The sequence below is a fragment of the Hypanus sabinus genome, chromosome 6, assembly GCF_030144855.1.
Source record: "Hypanus sabinus isolate sHypSab1 chromosome 6, sHypSab1.hap1, whole genome shotgun sequence".
Classification (NCBI taxonomy): domain Eukaryota; kingdom Metazoa; phylum Chordata; class Chondrichthyes; order Myliobatiformes; family Dasyatidae; genus Hypanus; species Hypanus sabinus.
This window is the reverse complement of record NC_082711.1, coordinates 152,701,170-152,717,383: the sequence shown is the minus strand read 5'-3', so window position 1 is coordinate 152,717,383 and position 16,214 is coordinate 152,701,170. Positions and strand designations below refer to the sequence as shown.

At 42.4% G+C, this 16,214-nt stretch overlaps 1 protein-coding gene across 1 annotated transcript in view; it reads left to right on the top strand.

The window, feature by feature from the left end:
* Positions 1–1,070: 1,070 nt before the first annotated feature.
* asl (argininosuccinate lyase) overlaps positions 1,071–16,214 on the top strand; it is a 38,710-nt gene continuing 23,566 nt past the window's right edge. The window contains exons 1-9 of the mRNA XM_059973197.1: positions 1,071–1,151; positions 1,241–1,320; positions 3,635–3,829; positions 7,086–7,169; positions 8,615–8,671; positions 9,544–9,641; positions 13,320–13,397; positions 15,037–15,114; positions 15,373–15,425. Coding sequence (XP_059829180.1) covers positions 1,306–1,320; positions 3,635–3,829; positions 7,086–7,169; positions 8,615–8,671; positions 9,544–9,641; positions 13,320–13,397; positions 15,037–15,114; positions 15,373–15,425 — 658 coding nt within the window. The 5' untranslated portion in view covers positions 1,071–1,151; positions 1,241–1,305. The remainder of the gene's footprint in view (positions 1,152–1,240; positions 1,321–3,634; positions 3,830–7,085; positions 7,170–8,614; positions 8,672–9,543; positions 9,642–13,319; positions 13,398–15,036; positions 15,115–15,372; positions 15,426–16,214) is intronic.

Sequence of the window (16,214 nt, the reverse complement as noted above, 5' to 3'; positions counted from 1 at the left end):
CATGAACAGTAGGCACGGCTTTCCACTATACGTCATTACACGTGAGAATACTAAACCAACTCCAACTCCTGGCATTAAGTGTGGCCAGCTTTAGTGCCAGTTGGCTGTCCTGTGCGAGGCCCACGTTGCTCCCGGTGCAGAGCTCAGTCAGCGCACACAGCACAAGAGCGCAAAGGTACACATCCCACCTCTCCCCAAAGTTCTGGCAGTCTCCCGCATATTGATAGCGGCTCCCTAATGCCTGCAAATTATATACAATATCCCAGACATTGATGAGGGAGAGGGGGAGAGTGAGAGAGAGAGAGAGAGAGAGAGTGACAGATGTACTGAGAAAGTGACAGAGAGAGAATCCTGATTGGTCTCTCTTTGTGCTAAGTAGGCCTATCAGTTTTCTCTGTGGGCGGGCTTTACAGTCGACCTCTCTCTCTCTTTCATTGTCCATCAGTTCAGTTTAGTGTCCTGCAGCACCATGGCAGAGTGTTCCAAAAAGAGAAAATATAAAACGTACTTCACCCCAGACTACACTAAAGTGTACCCCTGCCTAATAGGGATCAAAAATAATGACAGTGTTGCTCGCTGCACTGTTTGCAACAGTGACTTTTCTATTGCCCATAGTGGGTTAAAATGTTGAGGTGAGTTTAACAGGTGTCATTCGTTCATCAGCATAGCTAACGTTATTTAAACTAGCTGGCTGTCTGCTAAGGAGCCACTCTATAAGGAATATATATTCTGAACATCACCTGGAAGGGTTGTCTTAACTGTTGGGCGTTAACTGCACAGAGTGTCCGTGTCAGAATGTGTGTGTGTATATATATAAATAGTTTCAATACGTGATGAAATAAATTGTTGAGTTCTTTCATAATCAATGTCCTGTGTACATACGCCCTTGGAGGTCGACCCCCGGGGGGGGGGGGGGGGGCGGTGCTACCTCGCTGAGATGAGTGTTTGCAGGGTGGGATGTCTGCAAAGAGGTGCCGATTGGCAAGGGCACTTGCCCCGGCGGAGAGCGGGTAGAATCGAGTCAGTGCGTCCAGTCAGGACTACGAATCCCAGCAAGCTCTGCGGATGGTCGCTTATTCCGCTTCCTGGCACTGGGACTTTCTAGGTTGAAATCGATCCAGCCGGAGCGGAGCGAACTGCGGTCGTACCTGGTACTAGTACCGTATCTGGCGAGAGCCCATCGGCGAGGCTACTGAACCTTTTTGAGCGGAGTGTGATCTGACGCTTGTTTACTCCACAGGCAGGACGAGGATTCCTTCAGGTCTACCTCCACCTCCCCGGACACCTTGAAGTTCTGCACGAGAAATGGCCACGCCAGAGGTGAAGTACTTTCCTAAACTGCTCGGTGCAAAAAAAAACCCCCAAAAACGTCAGCACGCGCAATAAGAATAATTCATGCTGGTTTGTTTCCTGCTCCCCCGCGCTCTGTCCCGGGACGGTACGGGCTGGTGGGGAGCTGTCCCGGCACGGCACAGGTGGGTGGGGTCCTGAAGAAGGGTCTCGGTCCCAAACGCCGACTGTTTATTCATTTCTGCCTGACCTGCTGAGTTCCTCCAGCGTTTTGTGTGCGTCATTCTGGGGACTGTGAACGGTGCAAGACAGGCTCCCCAGCGCAAACATCACCTGGAAGGGTTGGCTTAACTGTCCGCAAGTCTACCCATGGCGAACGCTCATAATAATACCGTTTCTCCATTTTTCTTCCTCGTCAAAGCTCGCATCATTGGCTTATGTCAGAATGGATCTCCTCCTGTGCCAATGACGCGCTTAAATTTTAAACTCTCTTGTTTTATTCCGTGATAATTTTTTTTGACCCGGGGCAAAACAAATGCAAGTTGCACGCAGGTTCCAGGATTGTGCTCTGTCGTAAGTACTTTTGTGCCTGCCTTTTCCCATCCGTTCAAGGATGTGAATGTTTCATACAATTACACCACGGAAGGGGATTGGGTAATAGGTCAACCCAATATGTTGTAATGCATGTTATTTTTTTTGAAGTTACCGAGCAGCTGCTGACTATTCTCAGATTGGGTGGTGAATACACCCTAGGAGCAGAGAGTTAACCGCTTGGTCCCTTGGGCAGTTGCTGGAAATCACAGCGCCACGCACAAACCGCTGGAGGAAGTCAGCAGGCCAGGCAGCAGCTGAGGGGAAAAAAAGTACAGTCGGCCTTCAGAGCTTGTTGCGCCATTTAGTTGCACACTGAACACTGAAGTTCTGGAAACACACACACAAAGCGCTGGAGCAACTCAAGCAGGCCAGGCAGCATCTATGGGGGAGAAAAAAGTACAGTACAGTCGACTTTTCCAGCCTGGGCCCTTCATCGGGACTGAGGGGAAAAAAGATGAGAAGTTAGAGGAAGAAAGTGGGGAGGGGGAGGTGGAAGAAGTACAAGGTGGCAGGTGATAGGTGGAACCAGGAGGGGGAGAGGTGAAGTAAAGAGCTGGGAAGTCCAAGGGCTGGAGAAGGGGGAGTCTGATAGGAGAGGGTGGAAGCCCATGGAAGAGAGGGAAGAGGGAGGAATACTAGAACACAAACACACACACTCTTTCCAGCCAAGACCCTGTGGTCATAAACTTCCTCTCTGCTTCCATGCTGTCAAGATCCACCGGGGTCTTGTAGTTTTTGGTCAAGTCACCTTTCGACTTCCGAACTCCCAACAAATACAAGCCTCACCGATCCACACTTTAGCCAAGTGATGTTTGAATTTCTTCCAGGGCATGAACTAGGAAGACTGACGCTGCACGCAGCTTTGCAGATGTGGTCTTACCAATGCCCCATGTAACTGAATAAAGCCATTTATCCAACTATTACAGAATAATCAGTTATTTAATTACCTTATTTAGCGACACAGTTAAATACCTCCCTTATATGTTAGGAACGCTTATATGAGAGTGTAATATTGTAACATTAGAAATGATGATTTGAAGTCATTAGAGAATGTTACTGAAAGTAATGAGTAAAGCCTAGATTCCTGATTCCCCATTCTATATTTATGTACTTTTCTGTATGGTTCCAGTCCCATACATGTGAAGGAATGTTACTGCATAATACTAACTTTGCTTAATTCATGTGCAAGTTACATATCTTCCACTGCAAAATATAGTTTTAGGCAAGAAAGAAGCAAAGGGTGTAACAATGCCCAGTGACAATCCAGTGGGCTGGTTGCAGGTTATTCTGTACCCCTTGTTTAAAATTTACCAGGGTGACAGAGGAATCGTGATCCCAATGTATTGTCTGCATTTACTCTGTAACATGAATTGGAGAGCTGCACAACACACACTTTGTGTAGATCCTGACTCCCGCTATAAGACATAATCGTGTAAACATGTTACCTTTCAATGCCTTGGGCTGTTCCAAAGTGGATCACGGCTAATAAAGTGTTTTTTTTTAATAACATAAAAAATGGCGATTCCAAATTATTTGACAAAGGTACTGAAAGTAATGGGAAAAGTGTAGACTTTCATTTTTAAAATAAGTGTAATAAGTTACTCATTTTAATCTGCCCCTTGTTGCAATAATTAACTGGCATTCAGGCTTCTACTAAAGTGGTGGAAAAATCCATGACTTGGTTGGATTAGTTCACTTAATTTGCTTATGTTTTGCAAGTGAATCGTAATAAAACATTTTGTATCTTTAGGGTACTAAGCTATGGGGTGGAAGATTTGTAGGAAGCATTGATCCAATTATGGAGAAGTTTAATGCTTCTATTTCCTATGATCAACGAATGTGGGCTGCGGATATTCAAGGAAGCAAGGCTTATGCCAAGGCGTTGGAGAAGGCCGGGCTGCTCACAAAATCAGAACTGGATCAAATTCTAAGTGGAATGGACAAGGTAAAAGAGGTTTACCGACCTTCAGCTATATTCTGTATCCCAGTGACTGAACTAGTGCATAATAAAAAGGTCTAATGATTAAGCAATTCCATCATGGAGTTGGGTGGAATTTTGCTTTCTTCCAGCGATTCTTGGTTTAAATGGGTAGCAGAATCCTGGGACCCCACAGGTCGAAACCCTCCTTCGTTATCTGTCTGGGTTCTGTTTTAGCAATTCCCATTTCAAATAATATTTACTTCCTGACATTATTCAGTGTGTAATACCTTGGTTTTAAAATGGGCAAACCATTGTCTGTGAGGGCTTAATCCTTGAGCAATGCCACGGGAGGTTAATTTAGTTCACAGCACAGTCTGTAGAAGGTAGGACAAACAGACATTGAATGTTACAGCACTGTGGAGGTAATCTGGCTCATAATGTTGTGCCAACCTTTTAACCAAGATCAACCTAACCGTTCTCTTCTACATAACCTTCTATTTTTCTATCATCTATGTGCCTATCTAAGAGATCCTTGAATGCCCCTGATGTATCTGCCTCTACCACCACCTCTGGTAGCATGTTCCAAACCCCCACCACTCTGTATAAAACAAAACCTACCTCTGACTTCCCACTATACTTTCCTCCAATCACCTTAAAATTATGCCCCTGGTATTAGCCATTTGCCTGCGGGGGAAGAAAAATCTCTGGCTAGCACTTTATCAATGCCTCATCCTCTTGCGTTGCTCTATCAGGTCACTTCTCATCCTCCTTTCCTCCAAGGAGAAACACTCTTCTTTGCTCAGCCTGTCTTCATAAGACTGCTCCCTAGTCTGGGCGGCAGACTGGTTCTGGTAAATGTTTAAAGGTTTAAATGTTTTCAGTACTTCCATTACAGTTGTACAGCTTAAGCCAAATGAGCTGTAAGTTCAATGTTGATTTTTCTTATGACCAATGAATATGGACTATGGATTTCCAAGGATTGATGGTCTATGGTAAGGTCCTGGAGACTACACATTCTCAGACCAGGTCTGATGAAATACCCTGATAGTCTATTTTACTGAATTTGGGTCTCAAATCCAAAATGGTTTTTGATCATTCTTTTATAAATAGGCATCAATAGTTGCATTTTTGTGCATGTTTGAGACGTCCTTATTGATACAAAACTTCTGCATCAACTTTGGTTCTAATCCCACTCTTATTTGGTGAATCCCTTGTTCGTTCTTTATCATTGATTAGAACATTTTATAAGTTTCGTTATGCTTACATCAAGACACAGGAGCAGGGATCTAATCACAGACCCAGTACTGTGCACACAGTGATATTAATTGAGTAACAAATCCCAAGGTGCAAACAAAGTCGGCATCAAAGATCATGCAGAGATCAAAACATCCAGAGAAATCCAAAAACCAGAATCAGGAAACAGGCAGAGTTGATATTCAGACAGACAGAGCACAGATACAAATGCTGGAAAGGCTCAAGAAAACTCACTGGTACAATCTGGCAACAAACAGGTGGAAACACAGGACTGAAATACACTGAGCAATAAACAGAGAGGCAGATGATAGGTGGAGCACAATGAGACACAGGTGGCAGCAATACAGGTAATAATGAGAAACAGATGAGAGACGGAGTACTCAGTGATACGGGGGCCGGAGTAGAGCAGGAGTGGGGACAGGAGCACGTGGCAATACAAAACCACAGACTGACGGCTGGGGGAAACACACAAAAAGACTGAGTTCAACCGGAGGTACTGACAGCTTATCACTAACTGGTGCCGTGAATCTTAATTAGTATTTATGTTAATTAATAATGTCAATTCATATTAATTAATTGACATTATTAGACGCGAGGAGGACTCTGCGGAGTGTCAAACCCCATAAGGCTGCCAGGCCGAGTACCCAGGGTGTGTGCACACCAGCTCATTGACGTCATCATGGACATCTTCAACACTTCACTCATCCAGGCTACCATCACCACATGCTTCAGATCATCCACTATTATCCCTGTACCAAAGAACTCTACACCTTCAGAACTAAATGACTATTGCCTGGTGACACTGATGCCAATTGTTATGAAGTGCTTTGAGCAGCTGATGTTGGCACGTAATGAAAACTCCATTCCTGCCATGCGGGACACTCACCGATATGCTAACTGGCAGAACCACTGTATGACATCTGTCAGCAACCTGGCCCTGTCACACTTAGAAAACAAGGACGCTTATGTCAGAATGCTGCTTCTGGATTCAGCACTCTGGCCTCACAGACCTTAGTGAACAAACTCCTACACCTCAGTGTGAACACAGCACTGTGCAGCTGGAGAAGACGAGCAAGCTCCTTACAGACAACGCCGACACCCTTTTGTGTTTTTATTTTGAGCTGCATCGGATCCAGAACAACAATTATTTCATTCTCATTGACATTTGTGTACAGGAAATGACATCAAACAATCCTGAGACTTGAATCTTAATGTTAATTAATAATTCACAGAAAAGTGATAGCAAATAGCCATAGTATCATACCCCACAGGAATACCCCACCAAGCTTCTTTGGAAGAGCAAAACACTCGGTCCTTCCTGCTTTGTCCTGGACATTTTAATGTGTCCAAATATATATTCAGTGCTCTTTGAAAGTTGCCATTAAATCATCTTCCACCACTTACACAAGCAGCGTATTTCAGAGTTCTGCAATATACGGCTTTAAAAGGTTCTCCCTTCACTTATTCCAGTTACCTTAAATCTGTTTTCTCTGCTGATCATCTTTGTTCTTGCAAACATTTTCTCATTTTGACTATTAACAACCTTCAAACGTCTGTCCGCCAGTACTGAATCCCCACTTAAGATCCGAGGAGAAAATCCTTTCTTTTATATTTAGAGGGGATGTCGGGGTTAAGTTTTTCCACACAGAGAGTGGTGGGTGTGTGGAATGCACTGCTGGTGACAGTGGTAGAGGCGGATACAATGGGGTCTTGTAAGAGACTCTTGGATAAGTACATGGAGCTTAGAAAATTAGAGGGCTATGCGATGGGGAAATTCTAGGCAGTTTCTAGATAGTTTAATGGGCGGCACAACATTGTGGGCCGAAGGGCCTGATTTCTATGTGCCATGTTCTATGTTAAATTAGATACCACAGAACTGTTAAGTGCAGAACTTGTTTTCTTAAAAATAGTTAGCACCATTATTACTGAAAGTCTTCCATTTTGACAAAGAGGGATGGGAATAATTTTGGTACAAATTGCACTTTATAATTTGTGCGTAAAACTTTTGATTTCAAACTATTTTCAGATTCATGAAGAATGGAGCAAAGGTGCTTTCCTTATTAAAGAAGGAGACGAGGACATTCATACTGCCCACGAGCGAAGACTGAAGGTAAGATGACCACAAAACTAATCTGTTCAAAGTTCAGTAATCCTTTTATAAAAAAAAAGAGGATTCAATGAATTGATATTCACAGGAGTATTTGGATATAATTTTGGGAGTGCAGCTAGAATTTATAAGCCAGGTTACTTCTACTAATGTCCAGATTCTGTCTGGTTCAACACCCACAGGGCACAGGAATCAGAAATCATTTTGGAGGTGGTCAAACCAACCTACACAGCTCCAGTTACAATCTCAGTATGGCAAAACTGTGACCGCTTTGCATTGCAATGGACAAAATGGTGGAGAAACTCAAAACCACAGGATTTGTAAACAGTGCTGAACATAGAGCAGTAATCAGTGCACATACCTACTTCTGACCTTGTGAATGAAGGAGGATTATTGATGGAGCAGCTGAAGATAGTTGGGCCATGGACACTGCCCTGAGGAACACCCGTAGAGATTTTGAAGGAACTCTCCTAATGTCTTCAGGATCCTGTGACCAAAACTGAGGATTTGTGATAACTAATCCAGAATAACTCTCAAAACCCTTGGAGCCAGTCATGAAAAGTTAAAATAACCTTTGGCAAATGCGGATACTTGAATCAATGAGTTAAATTGTCACACAAATGATGACCGTACTCAAAGGGAGATCTGGTAGCCATTTGGGAATCCTTCCACTTTAGATAACTTGCCTATGCCAGGTTACTTGTAACCATTGTGGATTTAATTCTATATCTGGGAGGATTCCATGGAATTCCAAGCCAACATAAGAACTGTAAATCCTGACTTGCTGAGCCTTTGCAAAATTTCCTGCCCTGAGTATCCGTGGAAATCCAGTTTTCCCAGTCTAATTACCAGGAACATTGGCATCACCATTACATTGCTATCTAATGACTTGAACAAATGCCAACAAACTATTAAATATATTTCAATTCAATATATTAATAAGTTCATGAGTAAAATTATCTCTCTATAAGGTCTTGTTGATTCAGCCTTCTTTTAACTGCTTGACCAACATCTGGGAGATTTATTTATTGAGGTAACAGTGTGGAATCGGCCTTTTTGGCCCTTCAAGCCACGCCACTCAGCAATACCTCGATTTAACCCTAGCCTAATCATGGGACAACTTACAGTGACCGATTAACCTACCAACCAATACCTTTTTGGTCTGTGGGAGGAAACTGGAGCACCTGGAGAAAACCCATGCGATTACGGGGAGAACATACAAACTCCTTACAGGTAGCAGCAGGAACTGTCGCCTGTACTAGAAAGTGTTGTGTTAATAACTTCATTACCATGATAGCCCAATAAGTGCTAAACTTGAGGCCAACATCCTGTAGATAATCTAATCTCTGACCATTATCCATTACGTAACTATAAAGTTATTGTCTGACTATCATCAGAAATGATGAGGGTTTTTAATATGTTATTGAAATACAGTTTTTTAATTTCAGGAACTGATTGGAGAACCAGCGGGCAAATTGCACACCGGTCGAAGCAGAAACGATCAGGCAAGTTCAATCCCTATGCTATACTGAGCAACTTCCAACTCGTAAGTTGGTTGTATTCTTGCCAGTTACCTTCATTATATGTCATTTGATCAACTGGTGTGGTGTAGTCTCTTTGGTGTTGCTGCTTCTTCGAACAACAGTGATGTGCCAGTATCTGACGCAACACTGTGTCAGAAATCACATGATGTACTTCTATGCTTTCATGCCCTGCAATGCCTACAGTATTTATTCAATCTAAACCTCACTAAGGAAAATAATCGCACTGTTTTTAATCTATGGTCTGATTTTGTAGTAGAGCTGCACACTTTTGGAGACCCTGTTCCTAAAGGAATGTTGGGTAGAGCTGATTCCAGTCCAGTTCCTGGGGCATAAACATGATTTATTCGAAACCTTGTCTTTCTATCCATATCCCAGGAGTTCTGAGGTGATCTAAGGCACCTGAACTGAGCTATGTTGATCTTACAAAGACCATGCTTCACGTTTGAAGACCATCTTGGTTTGTGTGGTTGACTTGTCTTCTACTAATTACTTAATTCACCAAATATCCATGGATTGAAGTGTACAAACTTGAGTTAATATTTTAGATTTCTCCGTGTACACATGCAAGCATTTTCCGATGTTTCTGACTTTTGTCGGTGAGTTCCCATGTCAGGCCGAGTTAACTGTCTCTTGCTGACATGCCGAGGTACTTTTGGGAACAAAAGGACACTGTGTTACTGCAGCAGATCCCAATGTCCTCTAAAGACCAGCATTTGCTCACAGTTGGTGTGTGTGGATTTCTGTACATCTGTGTATCAGAATCCTGCTTGATTTTGGGCAGTTTTGCAACTCTAAGCTGTAATTAACTGCATGAAATGAACCTTTTTTTTTAGACGGTGACTGATTTGAGAATTTGGCTGCGAGATGAAATCTCTGCTCTGATGGGCCATCTGAACTTGCTGATTAAAACAATGGTGGAGAGGGCTGCTGTGTAAGTTCTTCACTCTGTCCAACACTGTTATAATCATTCAGAGACTCTATTAAATCATCTGCAATGGGAGCTTATTTTATGCTGCGACATGTTAGACAGGATCTCTGCTGGCTTCAGTATGGAAAATGTTAGTAATCCAAGTAAAATCTGGGATTTTCCTGTTGTTTTCTGCCTTTGTGTTGATTTTTCAGCAACATGCACAGAATGACATTTTATAGATCTGCTGTTATTAATTGCATATGTGCTTAGGATATGGACTTGCTCTCCTGTGCACTAATTAGAATCTGGTTCTACACTTATAGACAGCCCTCCTTTCTCCTCCGGCAGTTAGAGCGGAGATGGTAGTTGTTTGCATTCCCTTTCCGATATGTCCATCCATGGCCTGTACTGGCATGTTGAGGCCACACTTGGGTTGGAGGAACACCTTATATTCCGTTTTGGCAGCCTCCAACCTGACGGCATGAACATCGATTTCCCAAACTTCCAATGATGCCTTCCCCCTTCACCATTTCCCATCCCCTTGTCCCTCTCTCCTTACCCGCCCATCGCCTCCCTCTGGTGCTGCTCGCCCCACTTCTCCTTTCTTCCACGGCCTTCTGTCTCTTTCACCAATTAACTTCCCAGCCTCTTTGCTTCATCCCTCCACCTTCAAGTTTCACCTGTCCCCTGGCGTTTCTCTCTCCCCTCCCCTCCCCACCTTTCAAATCTACTCCTCAGCTTTTTTTTTCTCCAGTCCTTCTGAAGGGTTTCAGCCTGAAATATCAACTGTACTTTTTTTCCCACGGATGCTGCCTGGCCTGCTGAGCTCCTCCAGTATTTAGTATGTGTCACTCTGATTTCTAGTGCCTGCAGATTTTCTCTTGTTTGTGAAGGAACTGGGAAAACATGGTCATGGAGTCAAACAGCACAGACACAGACCCATCAGCTCAACTGGTCAGTTGAGCACAGACTCCCACCTAAGCTAGTCTCCTTTGCCTTGAAACCTTTCCTATCCATGTACTTGTCCAAGTATCTGTTGAATGTTGTTAAGGCCTTACACTTCCTCTGACAACTCATTCCATATATTGAGCACCCTCATAGTGATAAACTTGTCCCTCAGGCTCCTGCTCAGTCTTCCCTCTGATCTTAATCTCACGTCTCTTGTTCTTGATTTCCTAACACTGGGAAAAAGACTGTGCACATTCACCCTTATCTGCTGTTCCCTCTAAGCTGTGTGGGTGCACAGCCGCACACTAACTGCCATGCACACAGCCTTCGTTGCCATGCAGCAGGAACTTTATAAAATATCAATGTAATTTTGAAATCTGTGTTAATATAATTATGAAATACTCTGTGATTTACCCTGTTAATTATGTGTTAATGGATATAATCCATACATTTTCTGAAGAGTAAATGTACCACAACTTTAAAACATTTTAGAGCTTCAACATATTTACATTGTTGGTGTTTCAAGTTACAACACTTACAAATTGTAACAATAAACACAGAATGGAAGTCGGTAGCTGATTGTTTACGGCCTACTGAACATCAACGTTGTCTATTCAAAATATTTTACTTTTACCATTGTGCCTAGTGTTTGTTTTGACTGTCTAACGTCATTTATTAGAAACATAGAAAACATATAGCACAGCACAATACAGGCCCTTCAGCCCACAAGGCTGTGCTGAACATGTCCCTACCTTAGAACTACCTAGGCTTTACCCATAGCCCTCTATTTTTTTAAGCTCCATGTAGCCATCCAGAAGTCTCTTAAAAGATCCTACGTTTCCACCTTCACCACTGCCGCCGGCAGCCCATTCCACACACTCACCACTCTCTGTGTAAAAAGAAAAAAAAACTTAACCCTGATGTCTTCCCTGTACCTACTTCCAAGCACCTTAAAACTGTTCCCTCTCGTGCTAGCCATTTCAGCCCCGGGAAAAAGCCCCTGACTATCCACAGGATCAATGCCTTTCATTATCTTGTACACCTCTATCAAGTCACCTGGTAATTTGTGTTGTGAATTGCTGTTTGTGTTTGTTTGGTGTGCACATTGCATAACAAAACATTTAAAGTACCTGGCAGTTTCAGGCTGTGAAGTTTCCTGCTCAGAGCAATGGTTGTTCTACACAGCTGTTTTTTTTTTAAAAAAGAGAGGGAAATTTGCCCCTATCTTTACCCCTCTTCGTTTTATACACCTCTGTAAGATCACCACTCATTCTCCTACGCTCCAATCAAAAAAAGTCTCAACCTGCTCAACCTGTCTCTGGAACTCATGCCCTGGAGTCTGGGCAACACCCTCGTTAACCTCCTGTGCATGCTTTCTGGTTTAATGGTTACATTCCTGCAGCAGGGTGACCAAAACCCAACACAATATTCCGAATGTGGCCTCACCAATGCCTCGTACAACTGCTACATAACGCTCCAACCTCTAATATCAATGCTATGATTGATGAAGGCCAAAACCCTCTAAAGGTTTCACCCATGTCTTTCTGCAAATGTCTTTTAAATGTTGTGATTGTAATGGATAGAGATAGATTAAATGGATGTAAATTCTTCCTGTATGCTGGCTGATAGTATTCTCTGACACAACCCTGTGAGAAGAACTGTCTTTTAAATCAGTGCTGGCAAATTCTTGATATCCTTTCCCTGGTGATAAAAAGACTATATTAACCCTATGTATACCCCTCATACTTTTATACACCTCTATAAGGTCACCCCACAAGTCTCCCACAATCCTACAGGCCTAGACTGCCCAACCTCTCCCTTTGACTTAGGTCCTTAAGTCTTGACAACGTTCTTGTAAACCTTCTTTGCATTCCTTCTTCATCTTTATACAGCGTCAAAAAAATACAGGAGAAGGTTTGGCTAAGATATAGGTCCACCTGACCCTCTGCACTGCCTCAGCACTGATCATTAATTTCAGGGGTGTTCTGTAACTTACTCAGGTGTCGGACTGAATGGATTTCATGTCATAAGGAATTGGAGCAGGAGTAGACCATCTGAGCCGTCAAGCCTGCTCCACCATTCAATAAGATCATGGCTGGTCTGGCCATGGACTCATCCCTCCTATCTGCTTGTTCTCCATAACCCTAATTCCCCTACTCTGTAGGCCTCTCAGCTTTATAATCAGCCATAAATTATAAAGTATGGCCTTGACCATGAATGTTCTTGGCAAATTTTTCTAGAGGGGTGCCTTCTTCTGGGTACTGCCTTTGCAAGTCGGGTGATCCCAGTCAGAGATTGTCATATAACCAGGAATTGTGATGTGCCCCAGCTGCTCATATGACCATCCACCACCTGATTCCATGGCTTCCTCGGATCATGATCAAGGGGGATAAGCAGGGGTTAGACATTTCCTGAGGGTGACCTGCAGGCTAGCAGAGGGAAGGGGTGCCTTACATCTCCTTTGGTAGAGATGGATCTCCACCCCACTTCCCTTAATTAAAAGTAGCTTTTTTAAAAAAAAAAACTAAGTCCACGTCCATGATTTTAAGTGTCTCTGGGAGCTGCATGGCCTCTGGATCAAAGATCAAGATGTCTTGTGATCTACATCACTTTTAGACAACATGGTCAAATCATATTCTTTGTGAAAAGTATCATTAAATAAAGTCTGTAACACAGATCTGTGACTCTTTTCCTGCATTACTAGAATATTTCCAGTTCCATGGTTGTAACTGTAAACCTGTTGTCTTCCAGAGAGATTGACATCCTATTTCCTGGTTATACTCACATGCAGAGGGCCCAACCAATCCGATGGAGTCACTGGCTGCTGAGGTGATCCTGTTTTCATTCGTGTTAAATGGAGGTCACATGCTCTCTAATTTTTAGCAGGTTTTGTTTACTTGCAGAGATAAAGTCACAAAATTTACCACAGCTTTTTGCTTGATGGGCTCGGGCTTTTAAATGTTGAAACGCTAACTTTTATCATGGGTTAATCAGAAGGTTTGAAGAGTAAGGTTTTGAAAGGTTTTAATTTACTGAAGGCAGTGATTTTTGAACCATAGTGTGCTAATTACTTTGATTTAAAAACTCTCATCCCTTTCCTTTGTGGCCTTGCCTTCCCTTTCAAACATTCTACAATGCTGAAAACCTACAGGAGTGTTGTTCACTTCCTGCTCCAGTCTCTGGTCCGTTTTCCTAATTCTGTTTTCAGAGGCATGAGACGACCAGGCCCAAACCTCTGGAATTTGCTTCCTAAGCATCTCTGCAATTTATTTTCAAACCTCCTTTATTTATTTAAGATGCTCCTTTGAAACTCTGATGTTGACCTTTCCCACCACCTTCTCTTAATATCTGTTTTACATTTGCTGATGTTCCTGTGAAGTACATCAGGATACATTACTTCATTGAAAGCACTATTTAAATGTACGATTCTGTATGTCAAAATATAAATAAGTGAGAATTGGTGATAACGAAAGCCAGTTTTTAATTCCCAATTTGGAAACTCTTTTGTGAGAAAATGTGTCATTTTCGGAATTAAAGTAAAAGACTAGACCAGGAAAAAAATAGAAATAAGCTTAAAGCAAAATTGTGGGGTGAAATTTTCTTTTGACTTGTTAACACATCAGAATGAAGAACTCTAAATTTATCACACAATTTGCAAGTAACTGCTTTTTATTGGGATTATTTTCATGTTGACTTAAATTCTGGTCAGATTAAGTTTTTAACTAAAAACTGCACCACAACTGCAAAGGATCGCCAAGATGCAAGGTGCAATAATAAAAGTGGCTGGAGCTTATGCGTGGTGGCAAGCTGACTATTAGAAACTTTGGCATTGAGTAGAGAGAGAAATGAATTGAAGGTCTTTCATCAAATCTGCCAAAAACCAAAGATAAGACAAAAGTTAGGTTATTTAGAAAGAGAAAGTGGTGGAAAGGACAAATAAAGAATTCCTGGGTAGGGTAAAAGGCAGGAGATAGTAAATGTAAGAAGTGATGATGTTGCAAATTTAAAGCTGGGTCCAGAGGAACAATAAATGGAAAGTTCAGATCATGATCTGAAGTATTTTGAAGCTAAATTTAAAAAGCTCTGGTGTATCAGGTGGGGGGGGGGGGTGAGGCGAGAGAGGGAGAGAGAGAGAGGTTCATTAGATATAAATTCTTCATTTGTTCTGGTTGACAGTAATCTCTGAAACAATCCTTCTAGAAATAGATTAAAAGACCATCACCTGTTACTGAAGTGCTGCAGAAAGACAGTAGTAAAAAAAGATGCATTGGCTTTAAAGTGCTGTGAAATACCCCAAAAAATGTTGAAAATGCTTCAGTGGAAATTCTTTAAATCAATGCCAAAATATTGACAGTTGTACTAAAATTCAAATAGTTATGAAATGATCCTGATTAATCATTGTTGAAAACTTGCAAGGTTAACCTGCTGCTGAACTTTGTTCACTAGAAATGTTTTCTATATTTTGTAGCCATGCCATTGCCTTGTCTCGTGATGCTGAAAGACTGGATGAAGTTAGGAGAAGAACCAATGTTCTACCATTGGGAAGGTGCTTTATCTTTTTATCTCCAGGGACCTTTTACAGTAGTAAAACACAATCATTTTGTGGGAGAGGAGGATTGGGTTGATCTTGGAGAAGGTTAAAGGGTTAAGCACAACATTTGTGGGCTGCACTGTTCAATGTTCTAATCCACCTATGATATGTCAATTCACTGATCATCGCAGAATGAATTTGTGCATCAGTACTTTAGGATCAATTAAGAACAGAAAACTATTGATTCATTAGAATTGCTATTTTAATTCCTAGTGGTGCCATTGCTGGAAATCCTTTTCAGATTGACAGAGAATTTCTTTGTACAGGTAAGGTTTAAAAGTTGCAAAAATAAATACTGAAAACTTTCTAATCATTTTCAATACAAACTGCTGATTGATTTGCTAACCAATTAATTGGGCTCTGTGGCCAATGTTAGCATCCATTTCGAGGGGACTGGAATATAAGAGCAAGGATGAAATGCTGAGGCTTTATAAGGCATTGGTCAGACTGCACTTGAAGTATTGGGAGCAGTTTCAAGTTCATCTGATTGTACATGTATACAACCAAATGAACCATTGTTCCTCTGGATCACAGTGCACCCACAAAACATGTATATAAATCAAAATATTACCATAAATAAGTTAATGAATTATAATTCAAAATGCCTGTAGTGCCCAGCAAATAGTAAACAGCTCGTTGTTCTAGTGCTGGGACATTGTTCCTGGGAAGGTCTGCGCTAGTCTCACAGTCTGGCAGTCCAGGCTTCCTGATGGTAGTGGGTCAGAGGGATTGTGGGATGGATGGTAGGGATCCTCACCAATGCTTTGGGCCCTTCAGGATCGGTGTTGGCAAATGTTGCGTATACGGGGAAGGGAGACCCCGACGGACCCTTCAGCAGTTTGACCGTCCTCTGTAGGGCCTTGCGATCTGATGCCTCGCAGCTTACGTACCACGCAGTGACTTAGCCAGACAGGACCCTCTTGATAGGGGCTCCTGTGCAAAGTTGTTAGGATGGGGGCGGGCACCCTTGCACACCTCAAGTTCCTCAGAAAGTGTAGGCGCTGCTGTGCCTTATTGACTCCTCAGGAGATGTTACATAGAAAACCTACAGCACA